Source organism: Pelodiscus sinensis, chromosome 6, assembly GCF_049634645.1.
Source record: "Pelodiscus sinensis isolate JC-2024 chromosome 6, ASM4963464v1, whole genome shotgun sequence".
In the NCBI taxonomy this organism is placed as follows: domain Eukaryota; kingdom Metazoa; phylum Chordata; order Testudines; family Trionychidae; genus Pelodiscus; species Pelodiscus sinensis.
Genome location: NC_134716.1, coordinates 97,358,590 through 97,373,654, shown reverse-complemented (window position 1 = coordinate 97,373,654; position 15,065 = coordinate 97,358,590). Strand labels below are relative to the sequence as shown.

The window sequence follows — 15,065 nt, the reverse complement described above, 5'->3', positions numbered from 1 at the left end:
CAATAAAGTTTTTGATCTGAAATATGCAATTCTCTGGAACAACCTGTCTATTGCAGTTATGGTACCATGTGCTGTTTTGAATATGTAACAAGTTTGCAAATGAAATCAGGGTAGATAGTTGATTATAATACACATTATGTTTTTAAAAAATCAGCTGAAAACCCATTGTGAAAAGGTCCACAGGGTGCAAACTGGACTGTGGGACTGCTGAGCCCTCCAAACCCACCAACCTCTCACATTGTGATGTCAAGCTACAAGCCACTGACAGGCACTGAACTAATACAGCCATCCACAAGCAGGGACACACCCAAATGAGTTACATGAATAATTTCCTAGCATCTCATGAACCATCAATAAAGAGAGGCTTCAGTCAGTTCACCCCAGCTCACCAGTCTTGCACCCCAGAACAGCACTGTATTGCACTGATCAGAAGCCAGGTCAGTGTAAACAGGACCGTCTCTAGATTCTGCCCCACCACCTTCTCCCAGCCCACTGTGTTCTGCTTGTCAGCAGCAATGAGAAGTGGAGTGCCCTGCAGCTGGGGCGCTCTGCCTCCTGCTGCCACAGTGAAGCCAAGCACAGTGGGCTGGGAGAGGGTGGTGACCCTGAGTAGGCTGCCTGGTCGCTCTAGCTCTTGCTGTTGTGGTGAATGCAGGAAGGAGCCTGACCCCTGTTGCCACCCCATGCCAGGCCCTCCAATAACACCCCAGGTTGTCCTGGGTCTGGTCCATAGGACAGTTGAGGGGGCCATTGCAGGATCCCCCAAATCACGGGGCATGGAGTGGCTGCCATGAACCATCCTATGAACAGCATGACTCTGAGGATAAACTCATTACCTAGTTTGCTGCTTCTTCATAGGAAAGTGGACATACAACAGCCTTTGTTAACATGAGCTAAGTTTGCCCCAAGCACTTCAACCCTTAACTACAGAAAGATAGATTGTAAGTGATTATAAGTAGCCAGCAAAGCGATCAAAGTTGCTTACCTAAAAAATAAAATAGAAACACAGTCTAACTCTAACAAACTAAGCAAGATTTTAATCAAGTTGGCCGCTGCTCCGCTGGCCAACTTCACTCTGAGCCACTGGCAAGCTCTGCTGCTGGGGTGCTCTAGTCCTGCAACACTGGACCACGGAGGTTGTCGAACCAGGGAGACCTGGACCATAGAGGTTCAATCTGTATAACAAATACTAGCTAATAAAATAGTAAAAAGTCTTATTTAATAAATACAGTATCAGTAGTTGGCTAGATTTCAGTGATGTCTTAGCCATGAACAGATCAGACTTTTCCAACATTTTCAGCAACAGGATTATGATCCAAAATGATGTATTGTCCCGTGCATACTGATATACTCAGCCAGTTCCATAAATATCTTCAGAGTTTTTTTCCCTGCAGTAGGAAACAGATTTATGAGAGAGAAAAGCCTAAATATATCTAGAATAGTGATAGAAATGTAGCCGTGTTAGTCTGTTGTAGCTGAAACAAAATACAGGACTATGTAGCACTTTAAAGACTAACAAGATGGTTTATTAGATGATGAGCTTTCGTGGGCCAGACCCACTTCCTCAGATCTAATAGTGGAAGAAAATTGTCACAACCATATATACCAAAGGATACAGTATATACCAGTATTTATATATAGTATACTCTCCAGCCCCTTAATCATTTTGGTCGCTTTCCAGTGGATCCTCTTCAATGCGTCCACATCCTTTCTGTAGTGGGGGGCCCAGAACTGGACACAATACTACAGATGTGGCCTTACCAGACCCAAATACAGGGGAATAATGACATCTCTGGATCTGCTGGCAATGCTCCTCTTAATGCAACCAACCTAATATGTCATTAGCGATCTTGGCTACAAGGGCACACTGTTGACTCATATCTAGCTTCTCATCCACTGAAATCCCCAGGTCCTTTTCTGCAGAACTGCTACTTAGCCATTCGGTCACTAGCCTGTAACAATACTTGGGATTCTTCCATCCCAAGTGCAGGACTCTACACTTGTCCTTGTTGAACTTCATCAGATTTCTTTTGGCCCAATCCCCTAATCTGTCCAGGTCACTCTGGACCTTATCCCTGCCTTCCAGCATATCTACCTCTCCCCCCAGCTTAGTGTCATCTGTAAACTTGCTGAGGATGCAATCCATCCCCTCATCCAGGTCATTAATAAAGATGTTGAACAAAACCGGTCCAAGAACAGATCCTTGGGGCACTCCACTAGAAACTGACCGCCAACCTGACATTGAGTCGTTGATTACTACTTGATGGGCCTGACAGTCTAGCCAGCATTCTATCCATCTTAGGGTATGTCTACACTACCCTCCTAGTTCGAACTAGGAGGGTAATGTAGGCATACCGCACTGAATGAGGAGTAACGGTAGTTTGGACTAGGACGCCTAGTCCGAACTACCTAGTCCGTGCCGCGTGTAGCCGCGTGGCACGGGGTTCGAACGTGCTAGGATTTAAAAATGGCGGCGCCCGGCTCATGCAAATGAAGCCCGGGAAATTCAAATCCCGGGCTTCATTTGCAAGTGCGGTATGCCTACATTACCCTCCTAGTTCGAATTAGGAGGGTAGTGTAGACAAACCCTTACAGTCCATTTATCCAATCTATATTCCCTTAACTTGCTGGCAAGAATATTGTGGGAGACAATATTAAAAGCTTTGCTAAAGTCAAGGTATATCACATCCACTGACTTTCCCACGTCCACAGAGCCAGTTACCTCATCATAGAAGCTAATCAAATTGGTCAGGCACAACTTGCCCTGGTGAATCCATGTTGACTATTCCTCATCACTTTCCCCTCTTCCAAGTGTTTCAGAATGGATTCCTTGAGGATCCCTTCCATGATTTTTCCGGGGACTGAAGTAAGGCTGACTGGCCTGTAGTTCCCTGGATTGTCCTTCCCTTTTTTAAAGATGGGCACTACATTTGCCTTTTTCCAGTCATCTGGGATCTCTACCGATCTCCACAAGTTTTCAAAGATAATGGCCAAAGGCTCTGCAATGACATTTGCCAACTCCCTCAGGGTATGTCTACACTACCCTCCTAATTCGAAATAGGAGGGTAATGTAGGCATACCACACTTGCAAATGAAGCCCGGGATTTAAATTTCCCGGGCTTCATTTGCATAAGCCGGGCGCCGCCATTTTTAAATCCCGGCTAGTTCGAACCCCGTGCCACGCCGCTACACGCGGCACGGAGTAGCTAGTTCGGATTAGGCTTCTAATCCGAACTAGCTGTACTCCTCGTGGAATGAGGAGTACAGCTAGTTCGGATTAGGAAACCTAATCCAACTAGCTACTCCGTGCCACGTGTAGCCGCGCAGCACGGGGTTTGAACTAGCCGGGATTTAAAAATGGCGGCGCCCGGCTTATGCAAATGAAGCCCGGGAAATTCAAATCCCGGGCTTCATTTGCAAGTGCGGTATGCCTACATTACCCCGCTAGTTCGAACTAGCAGGGTAGTGTAGACATACCCTCTGTATTCTTGGATGCATTAAATCTGGACCCATGGATTTGTGTATGTTTAGCTTTTCTAAATAATTCCTAACTTGTTCTTTCCCCACCAAGGGCTGTCCATCGCCTTCCCATGGGCTACGTCTACATTGGCAAGAGTTTGCGCAAATACTTTTAATGCAAGGCTATGTCTAGACTGGCATGATTTTCTGGAAATGCTTTTAACAGAAAAGTTTTCCATTAAAAGCATTTTCGGAAAAGAGCATCTAGATTGGCACAGACGGTTTCCCGCAAAAAGCGTCCGTGGCTAATCTAGATGCGCTTTTGCACAAAAAAGCCTCGATTGCCATTTTCACGATCGGGGCTTTTTTGTGGAAAACAAATCTCAGCTGTCTACACTGGGTCTTTTGTGCAAATGTTTTGCATAAAAGGGACTTTTGCCCAAACGGGAGCAGCATAGTATTTCCGCAAAAAGCACTGATTTCTTACAGTAGGAAGTCAATGTTTTTGCGGAAATTCAAGCGGCCAGTGTAGACAGCTGGCAAGTTTTTCCGGAAAAGTGACTGATTTTCTGGAAAAACTGGCCAGTCTACACACAGCCCAAGAGTTTTTGCGTTAAAGTATTTGCGCAAGAGAGCGTCTACAGTGGCACGGTTGCTTTTGCACAAGAGATGTGCTTTTGCACAAAAGCATCCATGCCAGTGTAGATGCTCTCTTGCACAAGAAAGCTCCGATGGCCATTTTAGCCATAGGGCTTTCTTGCACAAGAAATTCATGTTGCCTGTCTACACTGGCCTCTTGCGCAAGAACAGTTGCACAAGAGGGCTTTTTTCTGAGCAGGAGCATCATAGTTCTTGTGCAAGAAGCACTGATTTCACACATTAGAACATCAGTGTTTTTGCGCAAGAACTCCCCACCGGTGTGGACAGGCGGCATGTTTTTGTGCAAAAGCAAGTGCTTTTGCGCAAAATCATGCTAATGTAGACACAGCCATACTGCGTTGCCTAGTGCATTAGTCTGGGAGCTGACCTTGTCTGTGAAGACAGAGGCAAAGAAAGCACTGAGTACGTCATCTTTTCTCACATTATCTGTCACTAGGTTACCTCCCTCATCCAGTAAGGGCCCCACATCCTCTCTGATCACCCTCTTATTGCTAACATGCCTGTAGAAACCTTTCTTGTTACCCTTCACATTCCTTGCTAGCTACAATTCCAATTACGCTTTCACCTTCCTGATAACTCCCCTGCATTCTCGAGCAATATACTTATACTCCTCCCTAGTCATCTGTTTAAGTTTCCACTTCTTGTACGCTTCCTTTTTGTGTTTAAGCTCACCAAGGATTTCCCTGGTAAGACAATCTGGTTGCCTACCCTCTCCCCACCCTCAGAAACCTGTCCCCGCTGGCACCCTGTCCCCTGCCCTCCCGGCACCCTATTCCCTCTCCCCACTCTCCAGCCCCGTCTCCCCACTCCCCAGCCTCAGAAACCTGTCCCCACTGGCACCCTGTCTCCTACCCCAGCACCCACTAGCACTCTTCCCCAGTACTATGTCCCCTGCTCCCACCAACACAGTTGGGGCCACATTAGTGAAGCTTGGGGTGGCGGGGTTGGAGGAGGGTTTTTTTTGCATCTCACTTTTGTGGCCCCCCAGCTGACTTTTCTGTGGGTCAGTGACCCCTGACTCAAAACAAGTTCCCTGCTCTTCTCAGAAATAAAGGCAATGCAGAAACTTTTTGTGTTCGACATAGTATTTTATTTGAAAATGAAGCCTGGCCAACAAACCCCAAGTTGGGGCCAAGCCCCCATCTGGCCACAGCATCATAACACTCCTGCACTCCCTTTTCCCCTAGACCCTACATCTGAGCCTATCATACACTGGAACTCCCTGCCCTGAGCCGCTCACATACCCCAACCCAAATTCCTGAACCTTCTCATCCAGAAGTCTGTGGCTTGCTTAGTACCCTAACCCTACATCTGACTCCAATACTGCCTGGCCTGGAGCTGCCTCCCCGAGCCAGCGTTCCCTTATCCACCTCCTCCTGCATCCAGATTTCCTCCCAGAGCTTGCACCTCTCACCCTTTCTCACACTCAAATCCCTCATTCCCACCCCGGAGTCTACACATCCTGTCTCAACCCAGCAAGGGTACAGCTAGACTGCAGGAGTTTTTTGGGATTCCAGAGATATCCCAGAAAAACTCTTCTGTATCTAGGGATGCATTTGTTCTTCCACTTCTTTTAGTGGAAGAGCAAACATGATCTTTCGGTCACCCCTATAGTTCTCTTTCCACAAGGAATAAGGGGGTTTCCAAAAGAAAGGTTTATTCTGACATTTGGTCCAGTCTAGACAGGCCAAATGTTGGAAAAACTTCTTCCTACAGAAGAATTGGGAAAAAAGCAGCAGTATAAGGGTTGGGGATAGCAAGTGATGGAGAAGAGGAGAATAGAGAAGGTGGGGCTTCAAGGAAGGGGCGGGGCCGTAGATCTTGGCTTGTTCTGTCATTTAATAAGTGATCTTGGGTGTAAAAAGATTGGAGACCACTGCTCTAAACTTAACTCATAGACTCTCAAAAGGCTTTTCTCCCTCTATATACTGGAGTCTGAGCAATCATACTGCACTCTTACATAGAATGCAACTCCTCCTTTTCTCCCCTGCCTGTTCTCCCTGAACAGTTTATACCCTTCCATGACAGTGCTCCAGTCATGCAAGTCATCCCACCAAGTCTCCATTATTCCAATCAAATCATAATTCTTTGACTGGGTCAGGGCTTCTAATTCTTCCTGTTTGTTCCCCAGGCTTCTTGTATTTGTGTACAAACATCTTAGATAACCAGTTGATCACCTTACTCTCTCCATTCGAATCAGGAGTCCTCCTTTCTTGCTCGTTCCTCCTTGTGTTTCTTCCTGGTATCCAACTTCCTCACTTACTTCAGGGATTTGATCACCATCCCCCAACAAACCTAGTTTAAAGACCTCACTAGATTTGCAAGCTTGCCTGCAAAGATGCTCTTTCCTCTCTTGGTTAGGTGGGTCATCTGGCAAAGTAAAGGTTGAAGAGATATGCTGGGCTAGAAGAGACATGATAAGCATGCACATAATATGAAGCCTTTTTTCTCTAGGTCAGTGTTTTGAATCTAACCCAGTTTGATTCTAGTGGATAACACTTATTTTAGCTGAATGTTATTTGAAGGCTTCTGTAAGGTTATTGGGGTTTTTTTTTTTTTTGAGGTTTGTTGTTTTTTAAGTTTTTCCAGTTACAGTCTAACTTGGCTACCCCTCTGAAGCTTCTGTAAGGTTAGACTCAGCATCATTCCTAGTGGCTCAGGACTCAGGTAATAAAAAAAACGTAATATCTCTGTCACTGTCTAAAAGTGTTGGGGTTTACAGCAAAAACATTAGTGTGCCCGAATACTAAAATGCCCTCTCATTTTACTGGTAACTAGCACCCATTCCCATCAGATTTCTCCCTCTAGGGAATGGACCATGAAAGTTTATTGGATAGATAGGGAAGAGTGACCATAAGAAGCTAATGATATGTTCCCATCTAACAATGCATAGATTTCCACTTCCTACAGGCTGATGAGGTAGCCAGTAGGAAATGAACCGGCATAATCACATAATGATATAATCATTTAAACATCAAAGAAAACCATCTTGTAGCAGTGAAGGCCTAATGCCCATAAAATAAGGTGATGAAGTCAAGCAAGCAAGTCCCTGGCCTGTTCTTTAGTAGGCATTTCAGTAGATCATACTATAAACTAACTGAATTACTCCATGGGTTTAATTTTTCTAAACTCTTCAGTCAAGGAGCAATCTGAGCATAACCTTTTTATATTTGAGAGAGACCAGGAGAATGCATTCCTTGAGCAGATTATTCAAAAGTTCAAGAGATTGAAATTCATAGACATTTTTTGCACAGAAGTTCTTTATTTTGATCCTTGTTCTACAGTGTTCCATTTATGGCAGAAGCACTAAATCACACCACATCTATGTCACAAAAGGCAGTAAAAAAAACCTTACACTGCCTTTATTAATGTGTTTTAATATATGAACACTTAAGGCAGATGCATTTATTAGTGCATTAATTTAATGTAATCTAATTATTTATTTAAATATCTCTCTTGGTGCCCATGCAGTGATCCTGGAACCAATTCTAGAAATGAAAAATACAACATACATATAGAAAAAGGATTGCCCATCAATATATTCATTTCAGTCTATTTCCACGTCTCAATAGTATTAGCAAAGTGGGAAAATAGATGGGCTTTGCTGTGTGCTCAGAAGCTTAACAAATACTACATCTGATAGCCCAAGGAAAGGAACAAGTTCCCAAAATGTAACACCAATGAAGAAATTAGAATGATCTCTACACTGTACGAAGGAGAAAGGATCAGCCCCACAGCACTGTATTTTCTGAGAATCCTCTTCCCATTTATCAAGCCAAGTATGATCAGATTAAAAACAAATTGCTCTCCACATCCAGTTGGTGAGATTATAATGTTAACACTTCCCAACAAAAAAAGAACAAGGGGAAAATGCCAAAAATAATTAAGAGAAAACAAGCAAATTCACAATTTACTGTTCCTTCAGCTCCCTGCTGCAAATGAGAGTGAGGAAAAATCACTGTTGTGGGCATAAATTTTAAATGATTGATAAATTCAGCTGCAACAGCCATGTTCATACTTCAACAAACTCTGAAGTAATAATTTCCTGTTCTTAGACATCAGCTTTTTTGTAGTTATTTCTAAATGCACCACCAAAGTGTTCTTATTTTCCAACTTGCTTTGAAGTAAGACCACAATGGGTGGCCACTAAAACCAGAGGCTTTGGGGTATATCACACTTATTGCAAATGAGCAACTTTTGATGTACTTGCGACATCTGAGAAAATACAAGTGGTGTCTGCTCTCCAGCCCTAAAGTCAGTTCTTGCGTGATTCATTTCCAGATGCCTTTGCAGCCCCCTTAACGTTGTCTGTCCCGTGTCACCCATTTGGCCACAGCTGAATTTTCCTTTCTGAAAACTGTGGGCTGGCTTTATATTACTCATCTCATCTCCCATCTCCCCAGCTGAATTACGGGAATCATTCTAATATTTTTCAGACAGAAAGGGGTCATGAGTTTCTACACCCACAGAGCTCTCTAACACAAAAAATGTTTCAAGACTTTTTTGGGGAATAGAAGTAGGCCTTTCTTTCATTCTTTTCTCTCTTCAGCCCATTCTGAGTCCATTGCTTCTCCTGCTTTCAAATGAAGGAAGAAGAAGATCAAAAACATTTATGGAGTTGTAAGACTTTAAAATGCTTAGAATGAGAGCTTGTTAATCACTGGGCAAAATCCTGCAGTCTTTATTTAGTTTATGTTAATATTCAGTCCTTATTCAGCCGCGGCTCTCTCCCCCCGAGCACTGGAGAGAGATGAGGGGGAAAGGAAGACAGGCAGGATGAAGAGTGAGATGATGACATCACTCTGTTGTCCCACAGGAAAAATTATTTAAATGGAGAGAGAGATTTTTAAAAAGTGCATAATTGATTAATTATTTAGATATGTCAAAAACTTTTTCAAAATACAGTGCAGTGGGGTTCAATAAAAGACCCCCGAAGTTTTCAAAATCTGAGTTCCTATTTTAAAGTACTGTTTGCACAGCTATTTTTATTGTGCTAGTACAAATCCTACTAACCCAAGTCTGCCAACCAAAGTTTGGAGCAGGAATGGCCAACCCAAGGCTTGCGAGCCGCATGCGGCTCACAAAGAAAAAAATTGCAGCTCCTGACAGAACCAGGACGGAATCTGGATCTGCTCAGGTTAGCTACTCTCACTACCAGGCTGCTGTGAGCCACATGCGCGCTCATGGCCACGCCGTTCTTCTCATGGCCCCCAGTGCACTGCATCATATCCTGCACATGCAGGCTGGGTCACACACAGCGTCACAGCCTGCACGTGCTAGCAGCCAGCCGCTGAGCACAGGCAGTGGCTTCGGGACTCGGGCATAAGGTAGGCGGGGAGAGCTGCCTGGCTCTGGAGAAGGGGAATCGGATCAGGTGGGGGGGCCGTGGTGCGCATGGCGTCCCAGATGCGGCACAGTGGCTCTGACTCCGAGACCCGAGCATAAGGTTAGTGAGGGAGGGGGATTGGGTTACAGCAGGGAGGGAAGGTGTCTGACTTGGGGGAAGGGAAGGGAAGGGAAGGGAAGGGAAGGGAAGGGAAGGGAAGGGAAGGGAAGGGAAGGGAAGGGGGATTGGGTTGCACACGGCGTCCCAGCCTGCTCATGCTCAAAACCAGCCGCTCAGTGCACGTGCCCCAGCGCCTGGAGGATGATGCGCGGCTGTAGCAGTGGTGGTGGCTCCAGGACCCAAGAATTAGGTTAGAGCTGGGGGAGGGGGTTGGGTTGGGAGGGGGGTGTGACTTTTCTGTGGATCAGTGACCCTTGACTCAACAGGTTCCTCACCCCTCTCATAGATAAAGACAAAGCTGAAATATTCTGTGTTCGACATAGTATTTTATTTAAAAATGAAGCCTGGCCAACAAACCCCCAACTGGGGCCAAGCCCCCATCTGGCCGCAGCATCATAACACTCCTGCAGCCTCACCCCCCGGTCCCAAACCTGAGCCTATCATACACTGGAACCCCCTGTCCTGAGCCTCTCACATCCCCAAACTCCTGCACCCCCACATCCTGAGTCTTCTGCCACAACACTCCTACATCATCCACACACTGCAAATCTGTCCTGAGCCCATCATACTCCCAGCCTCCCTGCCCTGAGCCCCTCATACACCACAGCCCAAACTCCTGCACCTTCACAGCCACAAGCCTGCGGCTTGCTCAGCACCCCAACCCTCCACCTGACCCCAACACTCTCCAGCCTGGTGTCCCCTCCCTGAGCCAGCATCCCCTGCTCTACTTCCTCCTGCACCCAAATTCCCTCCCAGAGCTTGCACCTCTCACTCCTTCCCAGTGCTTTTTTTGTGAGCCACAATAGCAGTGGAGACAGCATAAAGAGCCAGGGCAAAGTTGTTGAGCCAAAAAAAAAAAAAAAAAAAAAAGCAGGGCCACGAAGACTGGGGGAAATGTTGTTAACAAAAAGGAAAAAACAAAAAGCAGCTGTGGGACAGTGTACCAGCATTTATTTTCCCGCAGCGTGGTGGGTTTTTTTTTTTTTCTCAACAACTTTTCCCCAACTCTTCACACTGTCTTCACTGCTATTGCCGCTCTTCATCTGGAACAGGTTGGCCACCCCTGGTTTGGAGGCTTGCCTATATGGGCTGTGTAGACATACTCTAAGGTACCACATACTCCTGAGAATTAGCCAATGTAGAATGTTTTCCTAGGCCTATGTCTCAAAACAAGCATTAAGTGAGACTTAATTTGGTACATAGTCCTCATGCTGGCTCTCTGTGCATGTGTGAATGGTACACATGATTACTGGCTTAATGAAAACAAAGTTGATAGACACTACACTTGATCTGAGCCTTCAAGAGACTGGGATTAATCAGAGTTAGAATGTTTTTCATCTATAGCATGGGCGGCATGCGCTTAAGCGCATTCCCTGTGATAATGAAGTAACTGGAATATTGCTTTCTCATTAACTAAAGATGTTATCTCTTTTCCATGTTCCATTTGGAAAGAATTAAGATTTGTTGTATGATTGTCATAGCCAACAACCTTTAATTACTCGCTTTGAAAAAATCAATGCCAAAAAAGTTGCCACATCTAACTAGAATAATTCTCCTAAATTATTTTTGCTTCTGTGCTTGCTTCTCTGTTTTCTTTCACCTGACTAGCCATATTTCCACACACAAGCCAGTCCATCAGCTGCAAGAGAAAAGATCCTGCAATGATCCGGGCTCAGTGCTATGTGTAAGACTCGTCCTTTATGTCCTACAAAACCAAACCACAATAACAAAGGTCAGAGAGATGTTATGATTTTAAAATGAGAACTCTTTGTCATTTTAAAAATTGCCCACTCATAATAAGGTCTGGTGTACTATCACTGCACAACAAGCTGCAGAGCATGGGCTATCTGTTTTGGGCAAGCCTAAGATTTACAGCAGTTTTACAGATTAAGAAAAAGATGAAAGCAATTTTTTTCTCTTATTAGGGACTACGTTTGAACCATCAGGATTTTATAAAGTTCTGCAAGACTTCCCTCTCAAAAAATAATATTTTGCCACTTTGTCCTAAACCTGAACTCTTGATTCACCACTGTAGTCAAAATGAGTGTCTTGATGAGTAGTAATATATCTCACTATTGAAAAACCCATGGCTGGCCTATGTCAGCTAACTCAGGCTCACGAGGCTGAAACTAAGGGATTATTTAATTACTTAGGTTCTGGGACCCCTCAAGAGAAAGGATTCCAGCGCTCAGTTCTACAGCACAAGCCCCAACCTACACACCACAATCAAAGCCCCAACCTACACACCACTACACAACTCCTAAGCTGGAACACGTGAGACCAAGTCAGCAGACACAGGACAGCCAAAAGCATGTAACTGCAGTGTTGACATATTTTTAAGCTGAATATTTCCCCAAAGTTTAATATTAAAGTGGCCCTGTTACTAATATATTTCTACTATTGATTAGTTTTCAGGCTTTACTTCCTTACTGGATTATTAAGCAAGAGTGCAACATGGGTAGTCCTATGCTGAGTGCATGTAAGTAGGAATGAGCTTGTTTTATTTAAGTGTGTCTGTATGTGTAAATACATAGATTATATATATAAAAAGAGAAAGTTCAACTAAGAAGAAAAAAACTGAAATACTTACCATGAAGCTCAGTTGAATTGGTAAGTGTGGGATATTTCCATATTTTCATCTGATTTTTAGGGATACCCTGTCCAGTCATCAATTCATTGGTTTTGGGTAACCACAACAGGGAGCAAATCTATTGTAGTTTAAAAAAATCATTTTAATTTTTAAAAGGATCTACATGAGCTAGTCAACGGTTTTTAGACTGACAATGTTCTTAGCAAATTCTCAAAATGTACAAGTTTTTGAGCAACATTGGAAAAATAGTTACATAGTCATGAGAGGACTATTTGATTTCCCTCAATATTGACTGTTGCCAAGTGCAGCTGCATTATCATCCTTTCTTAAAAGGATGGCATCCTGCCAGATTTAAAAACAGCATCCTCAGCCAAAGCCTCAGCTCATGGAAACTGAAATAGTTCCAGGGAAATCAATGGGGCCATGGCAGTTTATACCAGCTGAGAATCTGAATATTCAACCCACAGAGACTGATTGTTATTCTCTGACTACTCATGCCCACTCTAGTAGTTCTCTTATGCTTCCTGGGAAACCGGCTTCTCTCACATCTTCCTCTCCTCGTTAGGCATTTTGTCAATACCAAAGTTGATCGATAGCACATGGCTTTGGTATGAGACTACTTCACTGTTACCTCCTCTCTGACCAAATTAAAAGTTGTGAGGAAACAGAAGTGATGACTGGGACATGAATTAGCTAATTCTGAGTCCAATGATATAACACAGCTGAGAGTGTAGTTTAAATGAACATATAGGTACGCAGAATCCTGCAGCTACTCTGTACATAGTATTTTGCCAGGAGCTGTACAAGGTGAATGCAGCTCATAGAGCTTAAGTGTAAAGATATTTTACATGTTCACCTGAGATTTTGTGTCTGTGGTTCTGATGATCTTCCCTTTGCTTATGTCCCAGACACGTAAAAATCCATCCTTCATTCCACCTCCTGTGGCAAGGATTTCTGACTGCCATGGACACCAGTCCATAGCCTAAAGGAAAGGAAATAGATAAAGATGCTGTATTAGAAGGTGATTAATTGCAAGTGGGGAATATAATAGATTTTACTTGTAAAATGGATTGGAGAAATGAAGCACAGTCACCCATGACACCTATGGGTCAGAACTCAAGGCGCTTCTGTTCCCTACCCCTATGTGCACAGAGCTCACTCAGCCCACACTGCTTCCAGGGAAATAACAAACATAGACTCCTTCCGCTCCAGCCATGCAACAGGCCCCTTTTGCCAATGCTTCCCTGTGGCTTCACTACTTCCATGTAAGCCCATAAAATTCAGGTTCCCTTGGCTCCAGCTGTTGCTTCTACTTCATGTTTCATAAATTCATATATTTATGGCCAAACAGGTTTATAGCACTTCACTCTATATGACCTATATGCTTCCAGGCTTCTAGGACTTCTTCAGTCTGCTTCTGGTCTACTCCAGAGTTGCAGACTATACCTGGTGGCGTGCCAATAAAACCCAGTTTTCACCCATTTCAGATGCTTGCCATGACCTTTTGCTACTGCTTTTCATTGCAATTTCAGACTATTTTCAAGGATATACATCCCATAAAACCCGGGTCTCCCAACTCCTGTTGCTGCTTTCTGCTACCTCTCCTCTTCCACAGATTTAGGTATTTTTCAGGAAACAGACCATAAAATCTAAGTCCCCCACTTTCAGCCATCAGGTCCTTGATCTTATTACTTGTCCCATTGCAACCATTGTTACCAGATGTCACACCCAGGAAGGAAATCAAGGTTACGAGGGGGAAGAAAACACATTGTTTGTTTGTTTTTTAATTTCCAGGACTGAGAGTTACAATTTGATTCTAATACTTCTCTTCTAGAAGTGTCAGGTTTTGTATTAATTCTTTGATGCTGAACTATTTATTTTGTTACTGTACATTTTATTTTTATTTGGTATCATAGTTAAAATGGAGAAAAAGTATCCAAGAAACCAAAGCACCAGCAACAACTTACTTGTGGTCTAAAATGATTCTCGTTAGGGGAACTGGTGTTCAACATTAACTTTTAGTGCATTTTGGGTAGCAGAAATTAAGAAGGACCATTGGGACAACCCTAAAAGTTTAAAAGACCATGTCCAACAATGGAAGAAATACTGTTGTAGCCAATTATTTTAGTTTATTGTTCATTTCATAGAATCATAGAATCATAGAATTATAGGACTGGAAGGGACCTCGAGAGGTCATCGAGTCCAGCCCCCCGCCCTCAAAGTAGGACCAAGCTCCGTCTACATCATCCCTGACAGATGTCTATCTAACCTGTTCTTAAATATCTCCAGAGAGGGAGATTCCACCACCTCCCTTGGCAATTTATTCCAATATTTGACCACCCTGACAGTTAGGAATTTTTTCCTAATGTCCAATCTAAACCTCCCTTGCTGCACTTTAAGCCCATTACTCCTTGTCCTGTCCTCAGTAACCAAGAAGAACAAATTTTCTCCTTCCTTCTTGTGACACCCTTTTAGATATTTGAAAACCTCTATCATGTCCCCCCTTAATCTTCTTTTTTCCAAACTAAACAAGCCCAGTTCATGAAGCCTGGCTTCATAGGTCATGTTCTCTAAACCTTTAATCATTCTTGTCGCTCTTCTCTGTACCCTTTCCAATTTCTCCACATCTTTCTTGAAATGTGGCGCCCAGAACTGGACACAGTACTCCAGCTGAGGCCTAACTAGTGCAGACTAGAGCGGCAGAATGACTTCACGAGTTTTGCTTACAACACACCTGTTGATACAACCTAGAATCATATTTGCTTTTTTTGCAACAGCATCACACTGTTGACTCATATTCAACTTGTGGTCCACTATGACCTCTAGATCCCTTTCCGCCATGCTCCTTCC

At 43.9% G+C, this 15,065-nt stretch overlaps 1 protein-coding gene across 8 annotated transcripts in view; it reads right to left on the bottom strand.

Annotated features, from left to right (window-relative positions):
- Positions 1-81: 81 nt before the first annotated feature.
- The window catches only part of CDC20B (cell division cycle 20B), a 56,550-nt gene continuing 41,566 nt past the window's right edge, over positions 82-15,065 (bottom strand). The window contains exons 11-13 of one of the 8 annotated variants that reach the window (XM_075932466.1): positions 13,072-13,197; positions 12,216-12,333; positions 82-1,189 (exon numbers count right to left, since the gene is read on the bottom strand). In XM_075932466.1, coding sequence (XP_075788581.1) covers positions 1,110-1,189; positions 12,216-12,333; positions 13,072-13,197 — 324 coding nt within the window. In that variant the 3' untranslated portion in view covers positions 82-1,109. The other 7 variants (XM_025179675.2, XM_075932465.1, XM_075932464.1 and 4 more) reach the window with 7 other exon arrangements.